A 27,521-nucleotide genomic window follows, 5' to 3' on the forward strand; every position below is an offset into this window, starting at 1 on the left:
ATCAATGATGTTCTTTTCTAGCAAGCCTTTCCAGTAGTAAGCTAAATCTTGTGGTGAGAGGATGCTTACTTGTAAAGCTGCCACACACAACACGCTCATACATGAACAACAACAAAGTACTGCCTGCCATCAATCTATCTCCTACACTTGGTTCTCAGAAAGCAAGATGGCAAAGAGACACTATCTATTTCTTTCAATGGCAAAGCTTACCTGTGAGAACCATTACTAGCACAGGCTCCTCCCAGACCTGTTCCGATAAGCAGCGGGGTAGATGACTGATCCAATTAGCACTGTACCCTTTACTGAGTGACCTCCATTAAATCAATAAATCCTGGGTTCTAGGCAGTGTTCAAGACCCCATTTGAATGTTATGTAACACAAATAACTAAGTTTTCACTCTTAAAAAAATTCAATTAACATAAAATGAAAAATGCTTTTCTAGCCAGGCCTGATAGTGCATGCATTTGATCCTAGCACTTGGGAGGCAGAGGCAGGCAGATATCTGAGTTTGAAGACAGCCTGTTCTACACAGTAAGTTCCATGACAGCCAGGGATATATAGTGAGACTCTGTCTCAAAAAAAAAAACAAACCAACAACAATAACAAAAAGCCAAAAAACTAACAACTTTTCATCTGATTCACTGGCAAATTTAGACAAATATTTTTAAATTTTATTGGTGCTTTGTCTGTGTGAGGATGTTGGGTCCCCTGAAACTGTAGTTATAGACAATTGTGAGCTGCCTGGTGAGTGCTGGGAACTCAATTCCTCCAGGAGAGCAGCCTGGACTATTAACCACTGAGCCATCTTTCAAGTCTTTCAAGCCCCGGCATACATGTATTTTTAAGGCTATATCCTATTTATCAGGTACGTAAGAGGATAAAGTATTTCTTTAAATCCCTTGGCTCTCTTCTAACAGGAATGAATGAGTTTCACAGAACACTTATGAATGAATTACCTCTGGGCCCAAGAAGAAATCTCAGCAAGTAAGGCACTTACTTCGCAGCCCGACCACCTGAGGTCAATCCTCCCATCTTCCCTATACCTAGACTCACACAGTGGAAGAAAAGAACCAACTCCCAAAAGTTGTTCTATAAACTTCATTGGTACAATGTGGTGAACTCACCTTTTCCAAACAAATAAATGTATTTTGTTTCATCTCTTAAAGATAAATGACTACATGGAGCTAGAGAAATGGCTCAGCAGTTACAAGCACTTGCTGCTCTTGAGGAAGGCTCTGACTCAGTTCCCAAAAGTCATATAGTGGTTCATAACCATATTTAGCTGTAATTCCAGGGGATCTGATGCTCTCTTCCAGTTTCTGTAGGCACCAGGCACATGTATGGTGCATATACATATATGTGAGCAAAAGAATCATACACTAATTTTAAAGAGAAAAAGATTACTATAGAATATACTCTTTGCCTTACCAAAAACTGAGCTTAAATGACTTGATATTTTATCTAGATACAGTCAGGCATCTACCTAGTGTTGTGCTAGAAAAATGTATTTTTAATGCAATTCTCCACTGCAGTACAAAGTATGCATCTGTACTTCTCACAAACTGATCTCTTCAATAGAAACAAAGATGTAAAGAAACTAAGATGTTTCTAAATCTTTACTAATGGTATCTCAGAAAATAGAAGTAACTAAATTGAGTCTTCAATATTACAAGTTTCAAAATATAACCTGAAAGAATTTTACTCAGTACTAAATTTATAACAGTTTCACATAATCCTAAGAGTTAAGGTTCAGTAAAATGTGCATGCCTTTAATCTTGGGCACAAAACTCACATGTCTTATGCCTAAGTCACAGTTCCATTCACTTAATGACTAAGCTGGATGGTGCACTAGAAATGGGTTTTCAGCTGGAATGGAATCCTCTCGCCTCTTACCAGGTAAAGAATGCAGTCCTTCCCTGAATTTAGATGCTTTACAGAGCATCTGCCTTTTAGGATTTGTCTGGGCAGCTCCCATAATTTTGGAAACCAATTCTTTGTGACAAACCCATCTGTTTTTATTTCTATGGGTCTTGTTTTTTGGAGTATAAGCCACTGGTGCCTGTGTTGGAACATACCCGACTCTCAGTCCCAAACTCTGCGAGGATCCAAGCACAGATGTGCCAGCAGCAGGAAGCACTAATCCACCAGGCACAAGAAAAAAAGTGCACCAACATAAAGTCACAAAAGAAGAGAGAAGCAGACAGAGGGGAAAAAACCTGAGAACCAAGAAACCTGTCATTTCATCTCAGCTGATATCTGTAAAGCCAGACCACAAAACTCTACAAACAGCCATGCTCGAAAAATAAAGAAAAAGACAGCTCTTCTCACCTCTGTGAAACCAAGACCAAAAAATACCTAAGTATTCCCTATGACCCCGTCACCTACCTAGTTGTATGTCTTAAAAGACAAAAACTCAGGAAAAAGATAGATTATCATTAAGTGTGTATCCCTATATGGAGAGACTGAAGATTCATCTTCAGAGTCTGAAGCTCACTCTTTTCACCAAAACTCTTGCTTTTAGCAACTTTCCTTACATCAAAACTCTGTGTATCTGATGTTAGGGTTAAGAGTTAAAAACCCAGCAGCAAAGTGTGTGCTGACACACTGTGTCCAGTTTCCTCAGAACCTGAACTCTACATTATGCAACTGAAACTTTTGTTTCATCTTAGGTTGAATCTTAGGTGAAATAACTTACTTTGAAGAATAACTAGAGAAATTTGGCTGACTCTGAGAATGAACTGGCTTGGCAGGCTCTGAGTGATGGCCAGCAGGAATATGTGCGGGAGGCTTGCTTTCAAAACTCCTTCGGTCAAAGTAAGAGAGCTGTTTCCGGTAATACTCTTCATCCTCTTCAGGGTCATAATGATTTGACCGAACAATATCTTCAGGAGGCTTTACTTGAGGTTTCTGAGGCTCTGGAAGCCTGATAATGAGGAACAAGTAAAATGGATTTTTAGGTGTTAATTTTACAAAGACAACAAACATAAATGTCTAATCTTATCTTGATTTTCTCCTTTTGTCTGTGTGCACAGGCCAATGTTGGGTGGTATTCTTCAGAGTGGTCCATCTTGTTTAGTTTTGTACTTTCATCTTTTTACTGACAGCTATGACTATTTTTGACATAGTCAAAAAGTCAGCACGTATATTCTAAAATCACATATTCATGCTGTACATGCAAAGGCTCCCTTTGTCTCAGGAGTGTCTAAGTCCAATTTAGCAAACTCACTGCTTGTTTGTTAAGGGTGTCATAGCAGGCAAGGAGCAATTAAAGAGAAAAGAAATCAAGACTGTGGAGAACCACAGCAATGTTATCAGTTTCAGCCAAAGGGACTTTTAAGAATAAGGAATAAAAAGGATTTAAAACAAACAAACCTTAATCTAAGACCAATAAATGATTCTCATTATAAGCAAATAACACAATCTTATCCAAAATCCTAGAGGGTAGAGCAAGGAAACAAACAATTCATGAAACAGCTGACTATAGTGGACAGTAGTTCCTTCTTCCTATTAGCCAATGAAGCAAATGAGTTGGCCCAGTCTGTTACTTGTGGGACATAGTTGACAGCACTGGGGCAAGAGCAGGAGGCCTGGCTTCTCTGCCTACTCTAACATATGCTACGTGCTACTTAACTGGAAGCCCCAACCTTAGTAATACAGACAACCCTGTAATACAGACAACAACAGCAAGTACTTTACACATGCTCCCTAAATGAAGAATTGTAGTGATTTAAATCAGCCTGAGTTTGTTTTCACTCCAACAAATGAACAGGTCGGATTGTGAATGTACTTAAAATGGAGACAACAGTATGGCTTTAAAACTTTTGTTTCAACCATTTGGTTTTTTTTTTTTTTAAACTTTTTTTTTTAAACTTTTTTTTCCCTTTCTTTCTTTTTTTTAAATTATATATATTTTTTTATTAGATCTTTCATTTACACTTCAGATACCATCCCCTTTCCCCAATTCCCCTCCCTAGAAAACCCCTATCCCATGACCCCTTTTCCTTTTTGCTTTTATACAATTTTTTAAAAATGTTAATCAAGGGCTTTATAAGTTTGGTAATGCTCAATCAGAAGTGTAACTCAATAAATAACCCAACTTTTCCAAAGATGTGTTTACTAAAGCTTGGTCACAGGAACACATGAATACTCTCTCCCCGTGGTCAGAGTTCATCAGGAAAGCTGACTGCTCGGTGTGGAGAGTAAGGTCCTCTCTTCCTCCTCACACTTCTCCTTCACTGAATAGTCATCAGTTTCTCCCTAGAAAGCAAACCTTCCTGTTGGGACTCACGCCGTGCTGTGGAGCACACCCACCTGTAGAGGGTTTTGTCGTGCTCACTGAACTGATTCTGAGGAACAGGTTTAGGGCCAGCAAGAGAAGCACTTGGAGGTTTAGATGCTACTTCCGGAGGCTGCAGAAAACAAAAAAAGAGATAGTTAGCAATAAAGGTGCCATTAGGAGTAAGTGGGAATTAAGAAACCTCTGACCCTTACTACTGTATCACACACTCGGGTCAAGACATATCGCCTTTACCTTAAAGCTGGCAGTGTCATTCACATCTTTCTTGTTCTCCAAAGATGCAGATCTTTTGTTTTCAAACATTTTGACTCTGGTGAGCACAGACTGTGGTTTCATTGCTGGATCCTCCTCTTCTTCAGTTAGGGTTGAGGGTGGAGGCTGTGGTTTGGTAGCTGAGGGCAGAACTTCTGGCTTATGCTGAGAGGAAGGTATCAGAGGAGGAACAACTGCAGCACCATGGAGAGGCTCATAATGGCCTGTTTTGGAGGTAAATCCTGGTGGTGGTACTTGCTCATAACCTCGTGGGTACTGGTCAAAGTACTGCTTGGGCTCAGATGACTTAGGACCTGCTGAAGAATAGGGCTGTGCCTCTGGCCTGTACCTATTGTGCACCTCATATCCAGGGGTTGGCTGCTCTTCATGTCGGAGAGTAGAGGTTCGAGGCAGCTGCTCGTAGCGTGTTCTGCTGTCGTATGACAGAGGGGCTGGCTCTTCAAAACGCTGGAAATAACCTCGTTCTGAAGCCTCTTCAGGATGCTGTCTAGAGTCCAGGTCTCGGGGATGCTGATTATCAAAAGGCCGAGGTTGGTAGGGCTGCTTGTCATCATAATATGACCACTGGTCTTCATAGGTAGGGATTCGATCCTCAAATCGTAGGCGATGGTCATAGTTCCGAGAAAACTGGTCTGTGTAGCTTGAGGACTCATACCTATATGACGGCTGCTCAAGGTCTCTGCTGGCTTGTTTTTCTACATATGGAAGTTGGGGTTCATAGGCTAGATTTGGCTCTTTATCTGGCCTCTGCCCTGGGTGACCAAGAGGTGGTTGTTTTAAAATATGGTTTTGTCTCATCATTTCTTCAGGATATGGCTCCTTCCTATACACCTGCATTTAAAAAATAAATAAATGAGGACAGAGGCTTGTTTTTAATTCTATTCTATTTTATTAGGCAATGACAAACATTAAGTTATAATTTTAAAAGTAAAGTGGTATATTCTACCACTTGTAAGGGGGACACAGCAGATTAGTGGAGAGAGCTAGCTCAAGTGAAAGCTCACAATTTACACTACAGGTAGGCATGTTTATGCTTTAGCTTATACCAACAAAAGTCAGGTAAGGATGAGTATTCATTTAGCAGAAAATTAATTCACAGAATGACTCTTCTATTTGATTTTGACACTGAAGATAAAAATCATGAAGAAAATTATGAACACCATAATTTATATAAACATAAAGATGTTATGATGAATCTCAACTATACATTCAAGGAGTCTAGAAGATACTAAAATCAAAATTAAAAGTAATAAAAATTATTGAAGCACAAGTTTTAAAAGGATTGGTCACACAAATAATCAATATACCATTGGAAGCCATGCAAACTACAAAACTGAAATGATCTGTCTTGTTGGAAAGCACTAGAGTGTATGAGCCCAGTTTAAAAAAAAAAAAAAAAAAAAAAGCAGAAGGAAAACGTAAAGGGCGAAGCAGTAGTGATCATGTGCCAGGTTGATGAGAGCAGCAGTCAGCGCAGCACGGCAGCACAGGTACCTTGGCTGGGTCTACATGCGACGGCAATGGCGGTCCTTCAGCTCTGAGCACTATGTGAGCTGCCTCGGTACTTGGTGCTCCTAAACAATCAGCTTGTGATACGTGCGAGGTGGGAGGAGCTGGGGTGGGCTCCTCCAGGCTGACATTAGTTAAATTTACATTATGATTAACTGCAGAGGCTGATGATGCTGGGTTTGTTTCAGGCGAAAGGTAAGGGACTGGAGATGAGGCTTCTGCTTTCTGTGAAGTGTTTAAATAATTTATATTTTAAATATAATGTCTGTGTCTATTACTAACCTCCTGCTCAACTTAATAGTGATTGGTAGACATTAAGTCTGTTGATTAACACTGTTAGCTATGACCTCATAGGGCTGTATTTCTGTTAAAAAGTTCATTATAATGCTGCGTAAGATGAATGCAGAAAACTCAGAATAAAGACCTTGGTACTCTCAATCTGAAATTCAAGATTAAGTTGTAATCTGAGGAAGAAAAGGTATACTCTTTAACTTATCACCACACTCTCAAAACTTCATAATGCACCTCTAACTCTAAGCGCCGAATGCTTGCTGCTTACCTGTTGAGAGGCTGTCTTAAGTCCAGGGGAGTCTATTCTATGAATAGCTTGTGGCTGCGCTTGTGGTGAGTAAGGAGGATATGTTTGGTTTTCATGATGCATTCCAGAGGAATCCTCTCTTACAGGCTCAGAGGACCGTGTAATGGCAGACTCCGGTGGAGTCCCCACCTCATCATTAAGAGTTTCATCTAGTTCTTGATCAGTGTAGGCCCCGCCTTCTGTATCTGTGTCTTCATAGTCAGAAGTGTGTCTACTGTCCGTGCTATACATTGAGTACTCACTACCTGGGGCTGACAGGTAGGACAGACGATCATCATGCAAATCAAGGTCATCACTTGTAGCACCATCCGCCTGGGTCAAATAAAAGTAAATTAAAAATTTTATTCAGTAGTTCTTTAAGAGATGGCCTTTATTTTACAAGAGAGATTGAAAAGAATATTTTTCTTTGGAGAAATCATATCTATTTCTTGAAATTTCTGATGAGGAAAGGTCAAGAAGATTGTACAAGCACACATGCAGATACACATAGCATCCCCTGAGATCGGAAGGGCTTGGATGAATCAAACAGAGGCTGACTAGCCAGGACAAAGCTAGGGCCCAGCCACAGAGAACAGGAAAGAATTCTGGCATGACACACAGATATAAACCTATTCACTAGCTTTTCATCCAAAAAGCAAGGCGAAGAAGAGAATGCTATTAAACCAAGCTCACACAAACAAGGGCACACTGACAGAACAGCACTTGTGAGAACAACTATGAAAAAATAAACCCCACAGTAATCTGAGTAAGAAATACTCTATTTATAGTTAGGAAACAATTTTTTCTTGAATTGGAATTTGGCCCTTAAAGCTTTTACAAAATAACAGAAAGCCATCACCTGCAATTAAGAAGACATTCTTTCTGATTATTCACAGATGTAGTAGCCAATGGATGAAAAGGGAAAGCTGTTATGTTTGTCTTTTGCAAGTAATTAAGACTTGAGTTAATTCCTAACAGTCTAAGGTGATGAGCTTCACAGGAGCTCAGAAAGAAAATGAGAAGTACAGGAGGAAAGGGAACTACAGGTTGCAGTCAACAGACTGTCACTGCACACCAGTTTGAAACTAGTACTTGGGTTAACCAGAGCAGTCTCTGAAGATACTGCATGAGAAGTGATGGAACTAGAATCCTGGAATCACAAGGATTTCTTCCATTACAGCATGGACCACACTGCATGAGAAATGTTGAGATTCACTCTCTAGGCAGATGTGCTAGCAGTAACCAGCAGGGGTGGTGCAGCTCTGAGTCTCCTATGCCAAGCATGGACTTGGGAGCCAGATCTCCTCAATAGTGCTTTTCATGTCCTCGCTTGCTTCACTGAGAGGCTGACCTCAAGCACTGCCTTTCTGGTAAGATGAGTGAGGGGAGGCTGTGCCAGGCTAGGGACAGAAAATCCCAGGGCTGTGCTTGGTTACAGGAAAATCTTTCCCACTAACTTCTATAATGGCTACTGTTAAAGAGAAGTCTTCTTGCCATCTACTTTAATCTTTAACTTGATGGGAACGATTTAAAGCTTGCAGAAGAATCATAGAATCCAGCAATCTATCTAGCTTCTTGAAATACAGAAGTGAGCAAGAGCCATGGGCTGTTTTGAAGTAGGAAATATTATGTCTTAATGTTAAGAAACTCTCAGGATGACATTTCTTGATTTCACAGGGAAAATAAGAGTGTGTCAGATCTTGCAAAAAAATAATTCTGTGCAATTAAGTCAAAACGATAAATTCAGAAAAGTTGGTGAAAATGAAAAATTTCTTGTCTCCAACTATCTATCCATTCTGATAAAAACATATTTGGATGGAAGGGGTGGCAAGAGAAACCAAGTATGATTTAAGTTATAATAACTTTTCTGATTTACAAACTGCATCAAACTAAGCAATAATAAATATTCTATTTTTCCTTACATAAAAGGTTGCAATAATCCTTTATTTTAAAATAAAACCAAGTATACAAAGAGAAATCATAGAAAATTAATTTTTATGGATTAAAAAATAACTTGCAGGCAAGTATGTATAACTTTGTACATTTGGGGAATAAATTTAGACTAATTTTAAGAACTCAGTTCAAAAGTGAAGGCTATCAACATTCTACTTGGGAGAATTATGTAGTTGCACATGATGAACATGAAGAAGACTCAATCCTTTTATCAAATGCCACAAAAGTAAACTCTGGTGTGTTGCTGTAAATTGGTATAGTGAGTTATTCAGGGTAATCTACTATCTCATCTGCACAGTCCATCACCCAAGATGGTACACACAATGAGAATGACTCTGATGCTTTGTAAAAGTTGACAACAGTGGTGCTACCTCTAGCTATAAACACCTAACAGCTTTCCTTGCAGAGGTCACATGTTTCTGGATAGGACTCACTGAACATGCAGCATGCACTGTCAGAGCATCTGCACAATAGCCAGGCAGAGGAAGGGAGGGTCCATGCAGGGGCAAAACACAAAACTCAAACAAACAAGGCAACATAAAAGCTTAAATCAAAACCAAGGCATAAACCCGGAGAGACTCAATATTCCCTAACAACCACATGGATCTGACGAAGGTAGAAGGCATTAAAAACAAAGATTCCTTTAACAGTGTACCTTAAGGAAACAATTACCTCTCCAAACAAACAGATCTTTCCCATCAAATACTACTATAAAACAAGCTGACACCAGAAAGCAGCTACTTTAATACTAGCTAGTTAAGTATTCATAAAAACCAAAATCCAAACTAGTTTGGTTACTGTTTTCCAGTTGATTGTTAAGGATGTTCAAGGTGCCACTGAAGGAGGTAGAGGGAATTAATTCCTAAGGTAAAATGTGAGGAGGGCACTGTGTTTACTTTGAATGTTTCTTCGAGCTTCAGTGGGCTAGTGGCTCCTGCTACACTCCTGACTGCCACAGGAGGGTGGTGTTCCCCACACAGTACTTGTCTTTCTAGGAAGGCCTCCTTACTCAGGCTATAAACCCCTTCACTTAGGGGAGGAAACTGAAGCCAAGTTCAAATCTGTTCCTCCCCAGCCACATAAGGACAGAGTCAAAAATGGTTTTTAGTGTAACCTGAGAATTTTTTAACAGAGAACCCCAATAGACTACTAATTTGGTTGAGGAAAAAAAGATAAGCTTTCAACTTTATAACCACCACACACAAATGATAAAAGCATTATAAAAGCTTTTCCAAAATTTCTTTAAACTCTTGATCTAGGAAGAAAAAAAAATGGTAACCAAAAGACATGTTATGTAACTTAGCAAGTGTATGAAGTGGTAGGAAGCTCCATACCTTCCCCTCAGAGACCCACACCAGCTGGTTCTGTTGCTGCTGAATCGCTTCTTTCAGGGCACCATACCAACCATCATTCATTGAGTTTAAGTTAATTGTAGCTGAAAATGAATGAACAATGTAATTTAGTGGTTAGAACATTGCCAAAAGTGAGGAGAAACCATCTAACCCTGTCCATCATCAGTCTGAGGGGACAGTACAAGTATTTCATATTTCTATTTGGCATTCATTACACTTTTCCTTTCAACCAAACATTTTTGCTTTTACATCAATAGTAAGCTCTCCAAGCAGAGACCATAAAAGCTTTAGCATTTGAACAACAAAACCTTTTACTTCTATATCATTGCCTGATCATTTTAAGCTGAAAGAGAACTTTTAATATTATACTCACTTGTAAAAAGATGGTGATTATTCTTACGAAGTTTGTGAGACCGCTCATAGAGCTTCCTGGCACTTTTCCGGGACTCTGGACATAGCCTCATCCTCATTGTTTTTACACCTTGCTTAGAGTCAGGGTTAAGAAACACAACAATTGGATACCACTGTGCATAATTAAGACGATCGACTGCATTTGGCGTTACATCTAATAAAGCATGTTTATCCTAGAGACAGGAAGGAAAAAACATACAAAGATACAAAGCACCATTAAAAATCAATTGTTTTCTAAAAATCGCCACAGGCTCTGCTATACTTCGGTGTTATGTTAACCTTGTAATTGCTATGTCTCAGGAGCACTTATTAAACATTTGTAATCAAAGTTTCCAGCTCAAATTAAAAAACTTTTTATCAGCTATTTTTAAGATTCAGTCACAAGTTTGTAAGCTAACAATTATTACCTGTACTCATTCTGTAAGTCAGTATAGCAACTTAATGTTTCTGACATCTCTTTTCAGACACACACTCTGAATTGCACTACTATAACACTGTGTTAATTACATCCACACATCAGTATTTTTATAGCAATGAAGGTTCTTCTGATGTTGATCACAACTATCTTCTTGAAACTGCTGTTAATGCTTTTATACAGTAATAGCTTAACTTCCTCAGGATACACCAACAATAGTGTTGGGAAATTCTCCCTTTGTTACATATTAAATCTCCTCATCAAAACCATAAGCTCTATTGTTTATAAGAACAGGTCAACTTAAAATAACTTACTTGATCTATGATTTGCTTTATTGTATGAAGGCGAATAATGCCAGAGCTACGATGGTCAGTTCCAGCATCTCGTGGTTCACTTTCTATTCATGAAGACAGGACAAAAACAAAACAGTATTTCCACTGGTTAGATAAGAATTTCTCAAATAGTGGGTACTACAGTCATGCTGGAGTGATACCCGGGTATGGAGCTGTGCTGTACGTGGTGGCATGTTTAGCATTAAAGATTCTATCCACTAGAGGTCAGTAGCAAGTCATCAGGGAAAGCCCCCTGTTCATTTATTGTAAAAAGCAAAAATGTTTCCATCACAAGGGGTGGAAATCACTAAAGGAGGTAGCTATCTACTCCCTAACCCCTGACCCTTGACCCCTGGTAAGGCCCACCTATATTAGGTCAGACAATGTTTCCCAAGAGAACCAGGATTAACAGAAGGCAAGTGAGGCACTTGCTTTCAGAGTAAGCTAAGGAGGCAAGAACTTTAGTAATGAAAATAAATATTATGATGTGCTACTTAAAAAAAGGTCACAACGAAAAAAATCAGTGCACCAGAAAAAATTATATGTGATTAAATGTGATAAATACCTCACCTAACATGAGATGAAGATTTTAAAAATTGTACTGATGAGTTTGCTTTTATTAAGGCCAGGAAAGTAAAATTACAATAAATTCTTGTTTGCTACAAAAAAAAAAAAAAAGTGTTTTTTTTTTTTTTAATCTGAGTTTTGATATGCTTACCTTTTCTTCAATGTTCCTTCACTCTCATTAGTATTCCTAAAAATTCCAGTTATGGGCATAAGGATGCTTTTTGTCCTTTATCTGAAGTTTAGTTTCCCACCCTCATCCACAGTGACACAAAAAAATATAGTCTCATTTATGTGGCACACAGATACAGGGAAGCTATTCCTGCCTGGCACAGGTCAGCCATGATGGGCTGAGATCCACAATGCTGCTGCAGATGGTCGGTCTGGGGGTTTCCAGTCAGACACCTCACTTCTATTCACAAAAGTACTGAAGCTGAGGAGCTAGAGATGCCATGTAAGGCAGCTTGGGTATCATCTTGGCAGCCTCCTATTACCTTATACATAGCATGTCTAATGCAGCCCAACTATACACTACTTCACTTCTTCATTAAAGAGAACACTGATGTTTGTGACTCTGGCCACAAATGGAAGTGTGTGGGGAAGGGAAGAAGCTCTGGTGTTTCAGGTCAGAAAAGGCAGAGAGCTGAAATAACCAGGAGTACCAATGAATAGGCAACACTAGAGACTGAGACTATCAGAAGACAAGCTTCACAGGAGGATAGGGCAACACCACAAAATCTGACAGACATGAGTAAGAAGAGTAATCAGCTGGGGCTTTCAGTAGAAGAAATTCTTCTGGCCCTTAACTCAAAAGGCTATTTATAACTGTGCTATCTGAAGTTTCATGTAGGATTGTGGCATAATCTGAGTAAACCAATGTACTATCCCCTAAAGCTAAGTTTCGGAAACCTTCAAACTTGCTTTCCCTGCATTTAAAACCTACAAACTTGGTTCTTCAGGAGAAATGCTGCCTGATATATAATAACCAAAAGACGTCTGAAAACAGTAGAAGGGGGAAAAACTTTTTTAAATCTGCTCAAACTTTAGTATCACTTGTATGTGAAAATCTGATTTTTAGAAAATAAATATCATTATTAAATTTCATCAAAATCAAATTAAAAGCAATATAAAAAAGAGTAATGCGCTAACTCTAAGACTATATATTTCTATTTTTTTATTTTTTTAACTATTTATTTATTATATGTAAGTACACTGTTGCTGTCTTCAGACACCCCATAAGAGGGCATCAGATTTCATTACAGATGGTTGTGAGCCACCATGTGGTTGCTGGGATTTGAACTCATGACCTCCGGAAGAGCAGTCAGTGCTCTTAACCACTGAGCCATCTCACCAGCCCAGACTATATATTTCAAAATGTTAAATGAGTCTATGAGTCTAATAACAAAAACCTGTGAGCATAATCCTCTAGACAGCAATACTACCCACACAATAAACAAACAATGTGTTCACATTCTATGACTTCCTCCTTCCTATAAGAAAACTATCGTAAGTATGGGAAAAGCTATCTTCTTACAAAAATAAACCAGTAAAAACAAGGCAGAAACTATATACAAAAAGAAGTTCGTCAAAGAAGTCATAAGGTTCAGAAAAAAACAATAAAAACATTTTATTACTTATTAACGAGAAAAAACTTTATAATATCACAAAAAATGAACTTGGAAAGTTATAAAAAAATTTCTGGGTGTGGTGATTACATGTGTCATAATAATGTAATTTATTTATAATAATAATGTATATAATTTAAATAATAATGTAAATTATTATTTTAACTTTCACAAAGAGAGTAAAGTATGAGAAAAGTTCAGTATAAGTTTTCAAGCATTATTTAAAGCACACTAGGTGGCTATGACTGAGGTTGTATATTCCCGCCACCACAATACTCAGAGGTTAAAGCTACATGCACAGGTATACAGAGCACTGCCGCCTCCATGTTCCCTGCCTCAGACTGAAGGCTACAATACCACAGTTACCAGCACGGGCACAACTCATCACCCTGTTACGTATTTCTGTAGTTTAGTTATTAAATGTCCCAAGGCTCAGTCAGAAAAGGTTGAGATAAAGGCCATGCTCATTAGTGATCATCAAAAGGAAATGTTAAACCTAACAGCTGTGTAGCAATGGTTAGCACAGTGCACTGAGGTTCGGCTGCTCACCATTAAAAACAGGTTTTCATTCTCTCCTCACAGTGTTACTGTGAAGGTTCAACAAGATCATGAAGCTAAGCAGCTTTCACATGAAGCAAAAATTTTCAAAAATGGTGACTCTTCCTAGCACAGGGAACTGGCAGAACACAATCGTTCTGCCTTCCTTTCAAATTAAGAAAATGACATAAAGTGCAAATGTCTCACAAAGCTGTACTTGTTGAGGAAGCTCAGTGAAGGTCAGTGCTGAGCCTATGTCTACTCACTTGCAATCTGATAAATATCCGGTTCCTCTCTTGCCAACTTTTCTCTGGCAACATCAGCTATTGGTCCAAAGATGGTTACAGGTCTTAGGAATCCAGCTGGAGAGAAATTAAACAAACAAACAAACAAACAAACAAACAAACAAAAAGACATAATGATGATGACGTAAGTTTTTAAACTTCCACTTCCTAAAACATATTGCCATGAAGAAATATACACCAAGCTATAGGAAATAAACTACCTTCTCGAAGAACAACCCTTTCATAAGCTGGGAACTTCGTTTGAACTGGCTGAGCTGACAAGTCCTCTCTGCTTTTTCGAAGATTTCTCTTGGAGCTTCGAAGACCTCGGAACCTCCAGAAGTCTGCCCGATCGCCACCTGCTGTCTTTGGAAGTGTGTACTGTACACTGGCTAACTGCTCAGCTCTATTGAAAACAAAACAAAACAAAACAAAACAAAACAAAACATAAACCAGAGTATTAAAAGGCAACAAGAAAAAAATTCACAATGAAATGAAGTGGAATGCCAAGATTAAGGACCGAGGTTCACATGTACCCTTCATTTCAAAAGTGTTTAATCAAGTAGTCTGTACAGTGATTGAGTCAGTTATGACAGTACCGAGTAAACACACTGAACAATACAAATCTTTCAAATTTGGATCTCTCAATTGTCTATCATCACTTAATTCACAGTATAATGAGTTTCCCAGAGTTCATACCTGTTCTTATTAGGGATGATGCCTCGTTCTACCTCCTTATGATTTTTACCAATTCGAATGGCAAGCCAAGAGCCCAGCTTTCCGTTGTATAAGGTATCCACGACTCGGAACACCTCTCCTTTGTTAAAACTAAGTCCATAAGGAGATTCCTTTTCATATTCAAAATGCGTTCTAATATAGAATGAATCTCCTACATCTGATTCTACAATGCGGCGATAAACTAAGGAAAAGAAACAGATTAATCAATACTTACTGGGATTAAAATAAAAAAACATAATCTGCAGAAAAGATATTCTGTAAAGATGCTCCTACTAATGCCCACATCAACATACAATACCCAGGCAATCCTCAATTTTCACTGTGTATCTGAAATTATTTCATCTCATTGTTCTTCAACCATTTGTGCTACCTCCTAAAAGGGTATCTTGGTACCTCCATTGGGCTCATGATGAAATGATGCAGAAAAAGATGGATTTGTTCCATTTCTGCTTCCTATTATAGCATCTAATTGATCTGCAAATGCTGTAAAGAACAATTTTTGTTCCCCTAATCTTCCAGGAGACTTTGATTGTTCCAACTGAGCATGCTAAACTGTGTATGGTGGTTCATTCCTGCAACTCCAGCACTCAGGAAGTAGACAGTAGGATCAGGTGTTCGAGAACAACCTCTTCAACAGAGTAAGTTCCAAGCTAACTGGGCCACACAAAGCACCCACCTCAAAAGCATACAGAAAACACAAAACCAAACCAAAAATGGAGTGTTTGCCCAAAATGCTCATAGTGCCAAAGCTTAAAAAAAAAAAAAAAAAAAAAAAAAAAAGAAAAGAAAAAAAAGAAACAGAAAGAAAAGTTACATATTCTTTAAAATGATATTAACGATTCTGTATATTGCTTGGGAAATAGCAGTACAAAACTTGACCACTATCCACATACCCTTTTATATAATTCCAATAGCTGATAAAACAAATATTTTTCTGACTTATAAAGGATTGGCTGGCACTTGACTTAAATCATAATGGCATAGATACTGGTCATATTTATCTTGCTCTGTTAATGAGCATAGTGTAAGACTATAGAACCTTAAATAAAATTAACAGAATAAAGTCAATCATCCTCAAATTAAAATTATTTACTTTTGAACTACATTTTTCTAATTGTTCACTTTGTTTTGTTAAGACAGTCTCACCATGCTGCCCTGGCTGTCCTGGAACTTGGAATGTAGATCAGGTTGGACTCAAATCACAGATCTCTAAATTACCTCGCACCACCTACTTCTGCCTAGCAAGTAGGGAGACAAAATGCCTAGGTTATCATGCCAAGGTGAACTTCTAGTTTGAGGGAAGTCATCATGCCTGGCTTTGAACTCACAGTCCTCTTATGCCAGGCTCTTGAGTGCTAGGACTATGGGCTGCTACCATCCTGACTCTGATTTACTTTGAACAACTGAACCAATCCCTCCAACTCCTCCAGGTTAATTCTCTCCATTTCAAACAGTATCTCACCATCCTTCTTCTTCTGAGCCAATATGGTCACTTCTTCACCTTTGGGGAGGTCGAGGAGGAAAAGGACAGCCTCTTCTCTTATGATATTTGTGAAATCTACATTGTTCACCTATTAAAATAAAAAATTTATAAATGTATACTAGCTACTTTTAGGAATATAAATACTTACTCAGAAAACAAGTATTTTTAGAGTCTAACTTGACAATATTATATTTAACAGGGAAGGTTTTTTTTTTTAACTTTGGAGAATATAAAAATTCTCTAATTTAAAATAAGCACAAACAAAATAAGGTGAGCAAAAATGTAAATTCAGAGTAGCTACAATACTACCTGATATTAAGATAACCTATTACAGATCTATGCAATTTAGACTCAAAATGACAATATATATTCACTATCTCTAGATTTAAAATTCCATATTCACTCTACATATATAGAATATAGCCTAACTTTTTTTTATTAATTGCTGAAAAGTAAACTATATACCAAAAACAGTTAAAAAGACACGATATGCATTATGGTGCCCCTATAACAGCAACTTTGTAGTAGATGCTATCTGGTCCTCAAGTCAGTATCTAATTATATTAGAAAATCCCTAAGTTTCAAAATGAGGTTGAAATTAAATCTACCTGAGTGTCATCAATAACTGAGCAGAATTATAAGCAAGTGTAATCCTGATACCTTTAGGAAAATTTTCTCCATTAAACAAAAAGGCCAAAAGGCAAATAATCAAAATATTCTAATTACTTTCATGGAAAACCCAAAGTGAACTATTAAGAAGCTGCTTTTAGATGATATATTCCCTGATTCCTTCAAAACAGGATCATGAGATAGTCAAGAAGTGCTAGAATTTCAAATACAGTCAGCACTGTCACCATGTTATGCTCAAATGCAACAGAATTGCACAAAGGGCATGCGATATTATCGGGAAGAACCTAATACAATGTCAGAGGGAAACTGCTAAGTCAGAGATGGTGCCTGACTTTCATATGCTTAAGTTTGAAGGGAAAGGAGGATAGTGCCCAAGCACAGGAAACTGCTTAAGGTAAAGAAGAGTCTGACTGTGGGCTACTCATTGAGATGAAAAAATTACAGGTCAAGGCAGCAGGAGCAGGAGTCACATGATAGAGTCTCCAGAAAGTCTTTGAGGACTGACAGGCAAATGCTGCTAAGAAATCATAGAAATTATGAGGTGAACTTGGCTCTGGTCAGTGAGAGCTGTGAAAATTCAGACTCGGTTGTGGATAAATAGCCAGGTTGTAAGGCCACTGGGTATTTGTTTGTAAAAAGAAAGAAAAAGAAAGCAAGGAAGGAACTCAATCGCTCCTTGAACTAGAGAGCAGCAAAGGAGAGAAATGAGACTATGAAGAACCAGAAAGGAGGGAAAGAGGAAGAGATGCACAAAGCTGCAAGACTGTAGAGCAGATGGGAGACTTAGCACAGCACAGGGAGGAGGAAGGCTGAAAAAAAAAGAGAGAGACCAGAATGGAGGAACCAAAGAGAAGAGATAGGGAAACAGTAAGCACACAACCCACACTGGATAGACTGGTGTTCTTATTTAAAGACTAGAACAGAGCTTACCTACCAGTAGCCAAACACATATAAACGTTCAGACTCTAAAGAGGAGTGAGAGACAGATGAAGACACTACCATTAGTAAGCAACACTGCCATGGAGAAAAAGCAGAGGAGAGAAAAGCACCATTTGTAGATTACTTCTAGCCTAAGTTCTCCTGGCTTTTGTCAATGATCACCTTTCTTGTGGTGTTTGAAGGTTGAAAGCCAGGCAGCTTACAGATTTGCCTGATATAAACTCCATCCATCCTCTTGGATGTGAACACTATCTGAAATAAGGAGTCTGAAAGGTCAGCATTCTTATGACTCCTCCTCACTCTTATGGCAAAATAATACCCAAAATTGCTGGCTGGCAGGTTGTGGTGGCTAGCAGTCTTGGACAGTCCAAATTAGTACATGGAAGAGGGATCTAAAACACGTTTTCATTATAGGGTCTTTGAACAGCAATGACGTCAGTAAAACATCACTAACAAGATAACCAAACAGCAAACAAGAGTAAAGGTGGAATGACAAGAGACCAGTCTAACACAAGCTAGATCTAACCAGTTCTTAATTTGAAACTTAGGTGGTTCAAGAGACTGTACATAAATTATAGTATAATCACAAAAGTAGGTCTGTTATGCCTGGCATCTGATGATATAAGACTTTTGAATCCAAGTAAGATGATATACTGACATACCCTGAGAATTTGATCACCTTCCTCTAAGCCTTCTTTGGCTGCAGGGCTATCTTCTAGAACGCCAGCTACAAATATTCCGACATCATTTCCACCAGCTAGTCGCAAACCCACACTATCTCCTTTTCTGAATTTTACCAGTTTCATGCTGGGCCTGTTAAAACAGATATTTCATTTCAAACAGTTAAAAGTCACAGCAGGCTGCTACAGCAACAGCTACATTCAGAACAGAATACAGGACCATCATTTCTAAAGCCTCCTACATTGCACTTAGTTAGTAAGTAAAACTTAGTACTAGAATCCAAAACCAGATTTAATAGACCTTCTAATTTCTTATTAGAAAATAAGTTTTGAAATCTCTAAATTTGATAGAGAAATGATACTTTTTGTGACCACCCTATAACTTTTCTTATTAACAATATTTTCCCTATTCTTAATCAAGTATATATGGTAAATTCCCTATTGGAATAATAGGGAATAATGGCTAAAAAATAAAACCAAAACCTACTTTTCTACACCATCCCCACTGAGTAAATGAAAAGTCTCATTTAATATAAAGAAAAGAAAATATGCAGTCTTTATCTTACTATGAGAAAGTATACAAGCAGCGTTTGCTGTAATCTCTACAATCAAGACAGTGAATTTAAGTTTCATCATTGGTGCTTGGCTCTTTTGAGTACCCTTAACCTGAAGCCCTTTTTAACTTTGAGATAAGAACTTATGGTTACTCAGCAATTCTCGATTAAGCCTACATCTGTCACTGTCCCTTATGTCCCTAGGAAGAAGTGAAGGAACAGATGCTTGCATGTCCCTCTACTATGTTGGGAGCAAACAGCTGAGCAGAGAAGACACTGGTTAAAGTGCTCCACACTGCTAAGCTCTCAGTGTCGTCCTCACAGTCCTAAGAACGAGTACCCCACTTCCACTATTCTGAATAATAATAATAGAGAAAGGTCCCTTGCCTTTAATTTATAAATTAATTGCCAAGTTATTAGAACCTATCATAAAGTCACATACATGAATAAATGAATTGAGGAAGATATTCTGGTACTTTTGAACTGACTAGTTAAAAACTGCCAATAGCTTTTACTAAGTGTAAAATATTGTTAAGTATAAAATATTCACCATTGATCTGGCTTGCTTTCTTCCTTCCTGTTTCTTTTTCCTTCGCTTTCTCCTTTGCTTTTTGTTTTATGGTTTTTCAAAACAGGGTCCCACTACATAGCCTTAGCCATCCTGGAACTCCCTATGTAGACCAGGCTGACCTCCAATTCAGAGATCTGCCTGATCCTGTTTTCTAACCAAGTCAAAGGTATCTCAGATTCCTCACCCCCAAAAACTGGATACACAGAGAGATCTTTAAATATTTTCTTGAAAATCCTAGGTACTCAGAAATCCTCGGCTAATCCTGAGTAGTCCAGAGTGCCAGATAAAGTAGAAGAGACTGAGTGGATCTGCACTTAGAGAAATCTGACTTTTGAAAAGCAATGCTGGGCAGCAGCTTCCGGAAAATGACAGGGTCTGTACTCTGCCCTATCTGCATTATAACAACTATGTACAACAATAAAACCCATCCCTTTTTTCCCTCCAAACCCACTATTTGAATGAAAGACTATCAGAGCTCAGCTACTGATACTCAGCTACTGATACAGGGGACACACTCAAGTCCTCTTGGGCATCTGCTCTTCAGGGATTTTTTTTGTTTTTTGGGGGGTGGGGGGCAGCCTTCTGACATCTTACTATAATTTCAAGCAATCCCAAGAATGAGTAATTTAGTCACCCATTACTGACACTAAAACTTGACTACTCCACTATTTCTGAAGCTATCTGCTTCTGCCTAGGCACTGGGAAACAACCCATGCATTACTGTATTTACTTATTTATTTGTACAAAAACTACTGAGTTCTCGATCTATTGCACCTTAGGGAATGTGCTTCTTTTCAAGTACTCTCGCATCATGTCCTTTTTATGATAAAAGCTATAGATTTAAAGACTATAAAGATTTAAAATTTGCTCACAAAATTTTATGAAATCTACCTATAAAGTAGTAAATAAATGGTATGGACTCTTCAAATTAATTCTGGAATGCTTTCTCAATCAGAAATCATGTTCCTCTAGGCAGCACACTGAGATGCTCTTGGCTGAAACAACTGAAGGTGTGCTACTGACACTATGGCTAGGGACTTGGCCCATGTCACAGAATAGGAGGGCCATAATCAAGAGACATTAGCTCAAAATGTCAATGCAGACTAGCAAGTATTTATCTTTAAGTGCTAGGGCACAGAAAGCTTGTGGACATTCTGACATCTTAGTAGAGAACCAATCTTTACTCTTTAGTTAGTGACCTAAGATCTAGCAAAGAAAAGATGGTAATAAAAGAAACAATGGTTGCTTTGCTGTTGTTAATCATAGTACTACAAGCACTCTATATACAATGCTATAGGAACATGACTATTCAATTCTCATGTTAAGAAAGAAACATCTGATAAACACAAAGGTCAGTGTGGCTTGAAGACTACATTACCTAAGAATTCCATCTTCATGAGTTGAATTAGGCAGAACACCATCAGAAGGGCTGACGGGTAAATCCACATCTGGTTGTCCAACTTGAGCATACACAGGCTTTGGTTCTTGAAAAAAAGAAGAAAAGAAAACTTAAATTGTCAGGACTTAATAAGCCTCATGAGATACTGACAGGAAGAAGAGTAACAGAAAAACAATTATCAAAGGGTCCATGCATTTCTGTGTTACCATGCTCACTTTACAAAGACGCCTTTTCTAAAAGCCACGTTCCTGCCTGCCATTAGCCAACTAGAGTAAGACAGGTACAACAGAAGCAAACAGTTGCAGTATTTAAAATAACTTTTGTTTTAAATTTTTGAAGGCAATCTAATATACCCCACGCCATCCCTGTAGTATTACGTATGAACCCAGGGCCAACTATTGAGTAAGGTTGGAAAATATCCTTCCTTACTGCAAGCAACTGTTAACATGAATAACTATATTTAGAAAATTAAAACATTCATGAAGGTTATTGATTTATATACTCTTACCATAATAAGAAAAGCTGTGATGTATATATAGAAAAATTCACACTGTTAGCAATACTTGGATCTTTAAAATCTTCTGCAAATGCTGACAGTTGCTGTGCTCTGCAGCAAAGGCTTTTTGGTTATGTTTACCTGGAAGAGTGGGTGTCTGCTTCTCATTTTTTTCAACTGTAACTTCTTCCACTGCTTTGGGTGTATGATCATCTACATGTTTTACAGGAGTTGAGATGGCCCCAGGTTTAGACATTCGCTCTTCCTCTCTACTCCGGAGACTAATCGTTACAATAGAAACATGAGGAGAGTAAGGATGATTTTGAAAAACACTTCATGAGAACAGAAGAGGCAAGGCAACTTTAGAACCAGGGAAAAGTTTCCAAACTTAGTAATTAAAATGAGGATGGCAGCAATATGACTCAGTGGGTAAAAATATTTGTCACCAAACTAGATGACCTGCATTTTATCCCTAGTTCACATAGTGGAAGGAGAACCAATTCTAAGTTCTCCTCTGACCTCCGTACAGATGCACATCCAGACATTAGCACCAAATATAGGCTCTGGGCTATGTTTATCAACTACACTCCTCACTGTCCAGAAGCAAACAGCAGGCCCTCCAAAGAGCTAGCAAGATCCTCATAAAGACAGAAACATATAAATATATGTATATATGAGTGCAGATGCACATCATATGTGTATTGTCACCAACACCGAGGTGCACATTGGAGATGAGAGGACAACTTTGTGAAGTCATTTCTCTATCATGCTCATGTGGAGTCTGAGGATTGAATGCTGGTGACCAGGCTTCCTTCCACCAGGTAAAAGTACCTTTTACAACTGAGCCATCCTGCTGTCCTGTTATAGCTGTTTTATAGTTTGTACATAGCATAGTCCAATTGAGTGAGAAACTTTGGGTTGCCTAAAAGCTCTAAAAAAAAAAGTGGTTGTTAAAGACAGAATAAAATGGAGTTTGAAGAAATTTTATATTTCACGTAAATGACTTACTAGAAATAAAGGCTCTGTAGTTTATCTACTATGTAAACCAAATAGCAGTCAGATCAGCAATGAGTAATATAAGTGAAAACCTGCAAGTAAAATGGCCTGGAGACCCTGTAGGTAGATGTTTGCATCCATATGAAAGCCACTGTCAAATGGCTAAGCAGTACACGGCTTCCACATGAGATACCTCCCACGAACATCCTTCCCAGACACTACAGACAGCAAATACCCTATAAGTTCACCTGGCAACACAGAGTAAATTCTCTGAACATTCAGTGACCAGAGGCTGAGCCCTTCCAAGAAAGCTCCATCTGAGGCCTAAGGGCATGAAGTGCTGCCTCTTGTGCTGGCAGGCACTCCATCTTAGAAGATGAAGACACAGCTGTCTGTACTTATATTTAGACTTAGCGTTACTCCTAGCAGCCAATGCTTTGCAGTCCTGCTCCTTTCATGTTTAGCTTCTTTACACCACACTGTTCCCATAAACCACATTCACTCTCTTCTCATAGCTATGCTATGACAGGCTTTCTCTCCTATTTCTAACATTCAAGCACCCACAGCCTATCCACACTGCAGACACCACTGAGTTATTCAGTCTTGCCTTGAACTTGTTCTGTACTGATGTATCCAAGACCTTAAACTTGTGATATTCTTTTGGCCAGTCTCCCAAGTAGCTGGAATTAGAGGCATAACCACTAGACCATGCCTCCTGTGTGTGTTTTGTTTGTAGACTTGGGCATGCACAAGTGCACACATGTATGTAGAGATCTGAGGACATTTTTTTAACAAGTGTTTCTTCTTCCACCATGAGGGTCCTAGATATTCAACTCAGACTGTGAAGATTCTATGTAAGTGCCTGTAACCCATGGGTCTATACCCATGAGCCATCTTGAAAACAAACAATTTTAGTAAGAAGACAGCCCAAAACATAATTTTAGTAAGAAACGGTTGAAAAAAAGCTTTAGGGAGCCTGTTCCTCACTGAGGCCATCAGGCTTTTGATGGTAGTACAATTATCCTGCGCTCTGATAACATCTAGAGCAAACAGCATGTTCTGTGGGTTTTAGAAGTAGAGAATCAGTATCACAGTGATCTTAATGTCTCTCAAGGGCAAGAGGACCATTCTACATTTCTTCATCTACAAATAAGGTTTTTAATAGTTACCTTTTACATATATACAAAACTGACTTTTTTTCAGAAACATTTTTTACTTTATGTACACTGGTGTTTTTGCCTACATATATGCCTATGTGAGGGTGTCAGATTGCCTGGAACTGGAGTTATAGACAGTTGTCAGCTGCCATGTGGGTCCTGGGAATTGAACCTGGGTCCTCTGGGAAAGCAGCCAGTGCTCTTAACTATTGAGCCATCTCTCCACCCCTATTTCCAAATTTCATAGTTTGTCTACCATGGTTCTGAGTGACCAGAAAACCTTATCACTACACCTTCCACCAGACAACCCCAATCATTTCAACAGATAAAATGATTCATCTGCAGAAAACTGGATACACCGAATATCATCACATTAAGCTGATCTCATAAAGAAAAACATACGATGCTATCTTTTACATGAGGGACCTAGAGTGGTAACACACTTATCAAAGTAGAAGGGAGACCATTTGGGAAGAGGAAAAGGACAAGAAGGAGGAAGGACTGTGACAGGAAAGGGTAATGGAGTTATGAATATGGTCAAACTATACATTTCAACAAAAATGTCATTATAGAACCCCACAAAGTACAACAAATACACATTAGTAAAATTCTTATTTATGTTCTGTGGTGGTCTGAATGACAACAGCGCCCATAAACTCAACATATTTGAATACTTTATTTCCAGTTGATGAACCGTTGGGAAGGACTGGGGTCAGTCCTCTCCTTGCAGCTGGTTTCAGGTGGGATTTTTTTTGTTGTTTCGCCATGTGTACACCCGGCTGACTCGCCAGCAAGCTTCTGGGGACTCTCTCGTCTTTACCTCTCTCATCTTGTTATAGGAAAACTAGAACTCAACTTTACATGGGCTCTTGGGATTTGAACTCAGATACCCACTTATACAGCAAGGGCTTTACCCACTGAGCCATCTTAGTGCTTGAAACTACTACTACCTCCATAACAAAACAACAAAACATCCTGGTCATTTAAATTCAAGATTCTCAAAGAATTATAATGCTGTGTGTGCACTGTAATAGTTATAAGGCCTGGACGCCAAATATAGCATCTTGGCACAAGATCTGAGTTTAAGTTGGCAATGCTTTGCTCATATACACAATATCACCACCACACACGTGGCTGGGTTGTGAACTGTGTCAGCAAAAGATGCCCCTGAACGCAAGGTTTGGTATAGGCATTTCTTTCAGGAACAAATGGTAGTAACAAGAATATTTAAAATGGTTACCAACTCAAGTTTTTTGAAAGCAGCACTTTCAACTACTTTAGAAGCAACTACTTTCAATTAAACAGGATATGCTCTATTTAAAAATCATTTTTATAACTTCAAGTCAATGTCTTGGGTCTCTGGTGAGTTGTCTGGTCCATGAGTGTACTACAAAATGTGAATCTGAACACTCAGAGCTTTTATTCTGACACATTTTCTTTTCTTTTTTCTTTCTTTCTTTCTTTCTTTTTTTTTTTTTTTGGTTTTTCAAGACAGGGTTTCTCTGTATAGCCCTGGCTGTCCTGGAACTCACTCTGTAGACCAGGCTGGCCTCGAACTCAGAAATCTGCCTGCTTCTGCCTCCCAAGTGCCGGGATTAAAGGCGTGTGTCACCACAGCTCGGCCTGACACATTTTCATTACTGTTCCTGCTTATATTTGACTGTGGTGGTGACTTCAGATAGAATGGAATGTTAAGATTTTTTAAAAGTTACAGAACTGGGGTTACATATAAAAATACTTTTAAGGCTCCTAAAAGGGAGGAGGACATCATGATATTATTTAAAGATAATTAATAATAAGTTGTTGAGTTTTCAAAATGAGGCTACAGACGCCAAGTTGTTAGAAAGACTAAATAAAAACCAAAATAGAAAAAGGAACTTTCTATCAAATTAATAGTATAATTTCTATAAAATTAATAGTATAATTAATAGTATGATTCCATTTTACTACTAATGGCTACCTACCATCAAGAAAATAACAAGAGCAGGGAACCTTCAATCTCAGCACTTAGGAGACAGAAGCCAAGCCAGCATGTCCTACATAGTGAGAACTTACCCCGTAACAACAACGATGATAGGAAAAAAAGAAAAAGAAAACAAACAAGTGGCCATGATGCAGGAGAAAGGGAAATCCAAGGTATTCAACCTCTGACACTGAGACATGATGTCATCTACAAAGTTACAAAGTTCACACTCAAAGGAATGAGTAGTGTTACCCAAAAAAACCTCAAAATAAACAAACAAACAAAAAACCAAAGAACAACAACAACAAAACACCAATTCTGCACAAACAAAACAAAAAAACCTATTAATCACTATGGAAATCAGCACCGACTCCTAAGCTTCAAACAGACCTTCTGCACAACCTGGCTGAACCCTTTCAGATAACAAACTAGACGGCTGCGCCACAGCGTTACTCACAGCAGCCAGGTTAAAGACCAGTCCAGGGCCATCCACAGATGAGAGGACAAAGTCAAAGACCATCTCTGTTGTGTGCGTGCACGCTCGTGCTCTCTCGCTCGCTCGCTCATACACACAGATACTATAAAGTTTAATTTATTCATAAAGAATAAAATCATGGCATCTACAGGACAATGAACAGAAGTAGACATCATCATGTTAAGTGACATACAAAACAGACACACACAAGTATCTCATGCTTTCAGTCATGTGGATTTTAGTGTGAGGAGAAAAACCTTAAAGGAAAGAGGACAAGGAGGGAGGTGAAAGGTGAAGGAAGTAATGGAGTAAAGCCTAGGGCTTGGGTAATGTACGCTAATAAGAGTAACAAACCCAACAAGAAAACAAAGAGAATTTTCTATGACTCAGAATTTATTTACACTCAAAGTAGCTACATTCTGATTGAAATTCTGATTGCTACCACTCCTTTTTAGCAGCTTCTGGGTTAAAGGATTTGCTAAGTTATGATTGTCCCTCAATGCACCCACCATAGATGTTAGCACTAACTCCATTAGAATGCTGTGTCAGAATGCCACTCAAGGCTAACAGGGACTTTTTAGAATGGATAACTCACAGTAGGTAAAAAACCAATCAACCAATTTTGCAGTTGATATACCATAATAATTTCAAGCAAAATAAAGATTCAGATTCACATAATTGACCCAAAGCTTGAAGTGTACCAAGGATGGATGGAGTTCGTATACCTAAAAGCTAAAAAAGATGTAATGACAGCAACTAAGTATCCTCTGTTGCTGCTTGAGGAAACACAAATACCTTTATAAATGCACAACTTTAACGGTTTTTTTTTTTTTTTTTTTTTTTTTTTTGGTTTTTGGTGACAGGGTCTTATGTGTCCCAAGATGACCTCAAACTCAGTATGGTGACCAGTTTATGTCAACTTGACACAAGTTATAATCATTTGAGAGGAGGCAACTTCATCTGAGAAAAATTAGGCTATAAAAAGTCTGTATGGCATTTTCTCAATTAATGATGACTGGGGAGGACCCAGCCCATTGTCTGACCCCTGGGCTAGTGGTCCTGAGTTCTATTAGGCTGAGCAAACCATGAGAAGCAAGCCAGTAAGCAGCACTCCTCCAAGGGCCTCTGCATCAGCTCCTGCCTCCAGGTTCCTACTGTGCTTGAGTTTATCCTGACTTCCTCTGATAATGAACTGTGATATAGAAGTGTAAACCAAATAAACCCTTTCCTCCCCAAGTTGCTTTGACCATGGTGTTTTATCACAGCAGTAATAACACTCAAACAGTCATTAAGTAATTTAGGATGACTCTG

The 27,521-nt window shown here is 38.5% G+C and overlaps 1 protein-coding gene across 11 annotated transcripts in view; it reads right to left on the minus strand.

Moving 5' to 3' along the window:
• Positions 1-27,521, minus strand: part of Tjp1 (tight junction protein 1) — a 326,594-nt gene that overhangs the window by 12,204 nt on the left and 286,869 nt on the right. For 7 of the 11 annotated variants that reach the window (XM_034494537.2, XM_034494529.2, XM_034494519.2 and 4 more), the window contains 15 exons: positions 21,761-21,900; positions 21,103-21,208; positions 18,582-18,732; positions 16,330-16,438; positions 14,829-15,048; positions 14,351-14,535; positions 14,112-14,207; positions 11,102-11,184; positions 10,335-10,545; positions 9,944-10,044; positions 6,639-6,989; positions 6,065-6,304; positions 4,532-5,401; positions 4,312-4,409; positions 2,696-2,923 (listed from right to left, as the gene is read on the minus strand). In XM_034494537.2, coding sequence (XP_034350428.1) covers positions 2,696-2,923; positions 4,312-4,409; positions 4,532-5,401; positions 6,065-6,304; positions 6,639-6,989; positions 9,944-10,044; positions 10,335-10,545; positions 11,102-11,184; positions 14,112-14,207; positions 14,351-14,535; positions 14,829-15,048; positions 16,330-16,438; positions 18,582-18,732; positions 21,103-21,208; positions 21,761-21,900 — 3,189 coding nt within the window. The remainder of the gene's footprint in view (positions 1-2,695; positions 2,924-4,311; positions 4,410-4,531; positions 5,402-6,064; positions 6,305-6,638; positions 6,990-9,943; positions 10,045-10,334; positions 10,546-11,101; positions 11,185-14,111; positions 14,208-14,350; positions 14,536-14,828; positions 15,049-16,329; positions 16,439-18,581; positions 18,733-21,102; positions 21,209-21,760; positions 21,901-27,521) is intronic. The other 4 variants (XM_034494561.2, XM_076935352.1, XM_034494545.2 and 1 more) reach the window with 1 other exon arrangement.

Source organism: Arvicanthis niloticus, chromosome 1, assembly GCF_011762505.2.
Source record: "Arvicanthis niloticus isolate mArvNil1 chromosome 1, mArvNil1.pat.X, whole genome shotgun sequence".
In the NCBI taxonomy this organism is placed as follows: Eukaryota; Metazoa; Chordata; class Mammalia; order Rodentia; family Muridae; genus Arvicanthis; species Arvicanthis niloticus.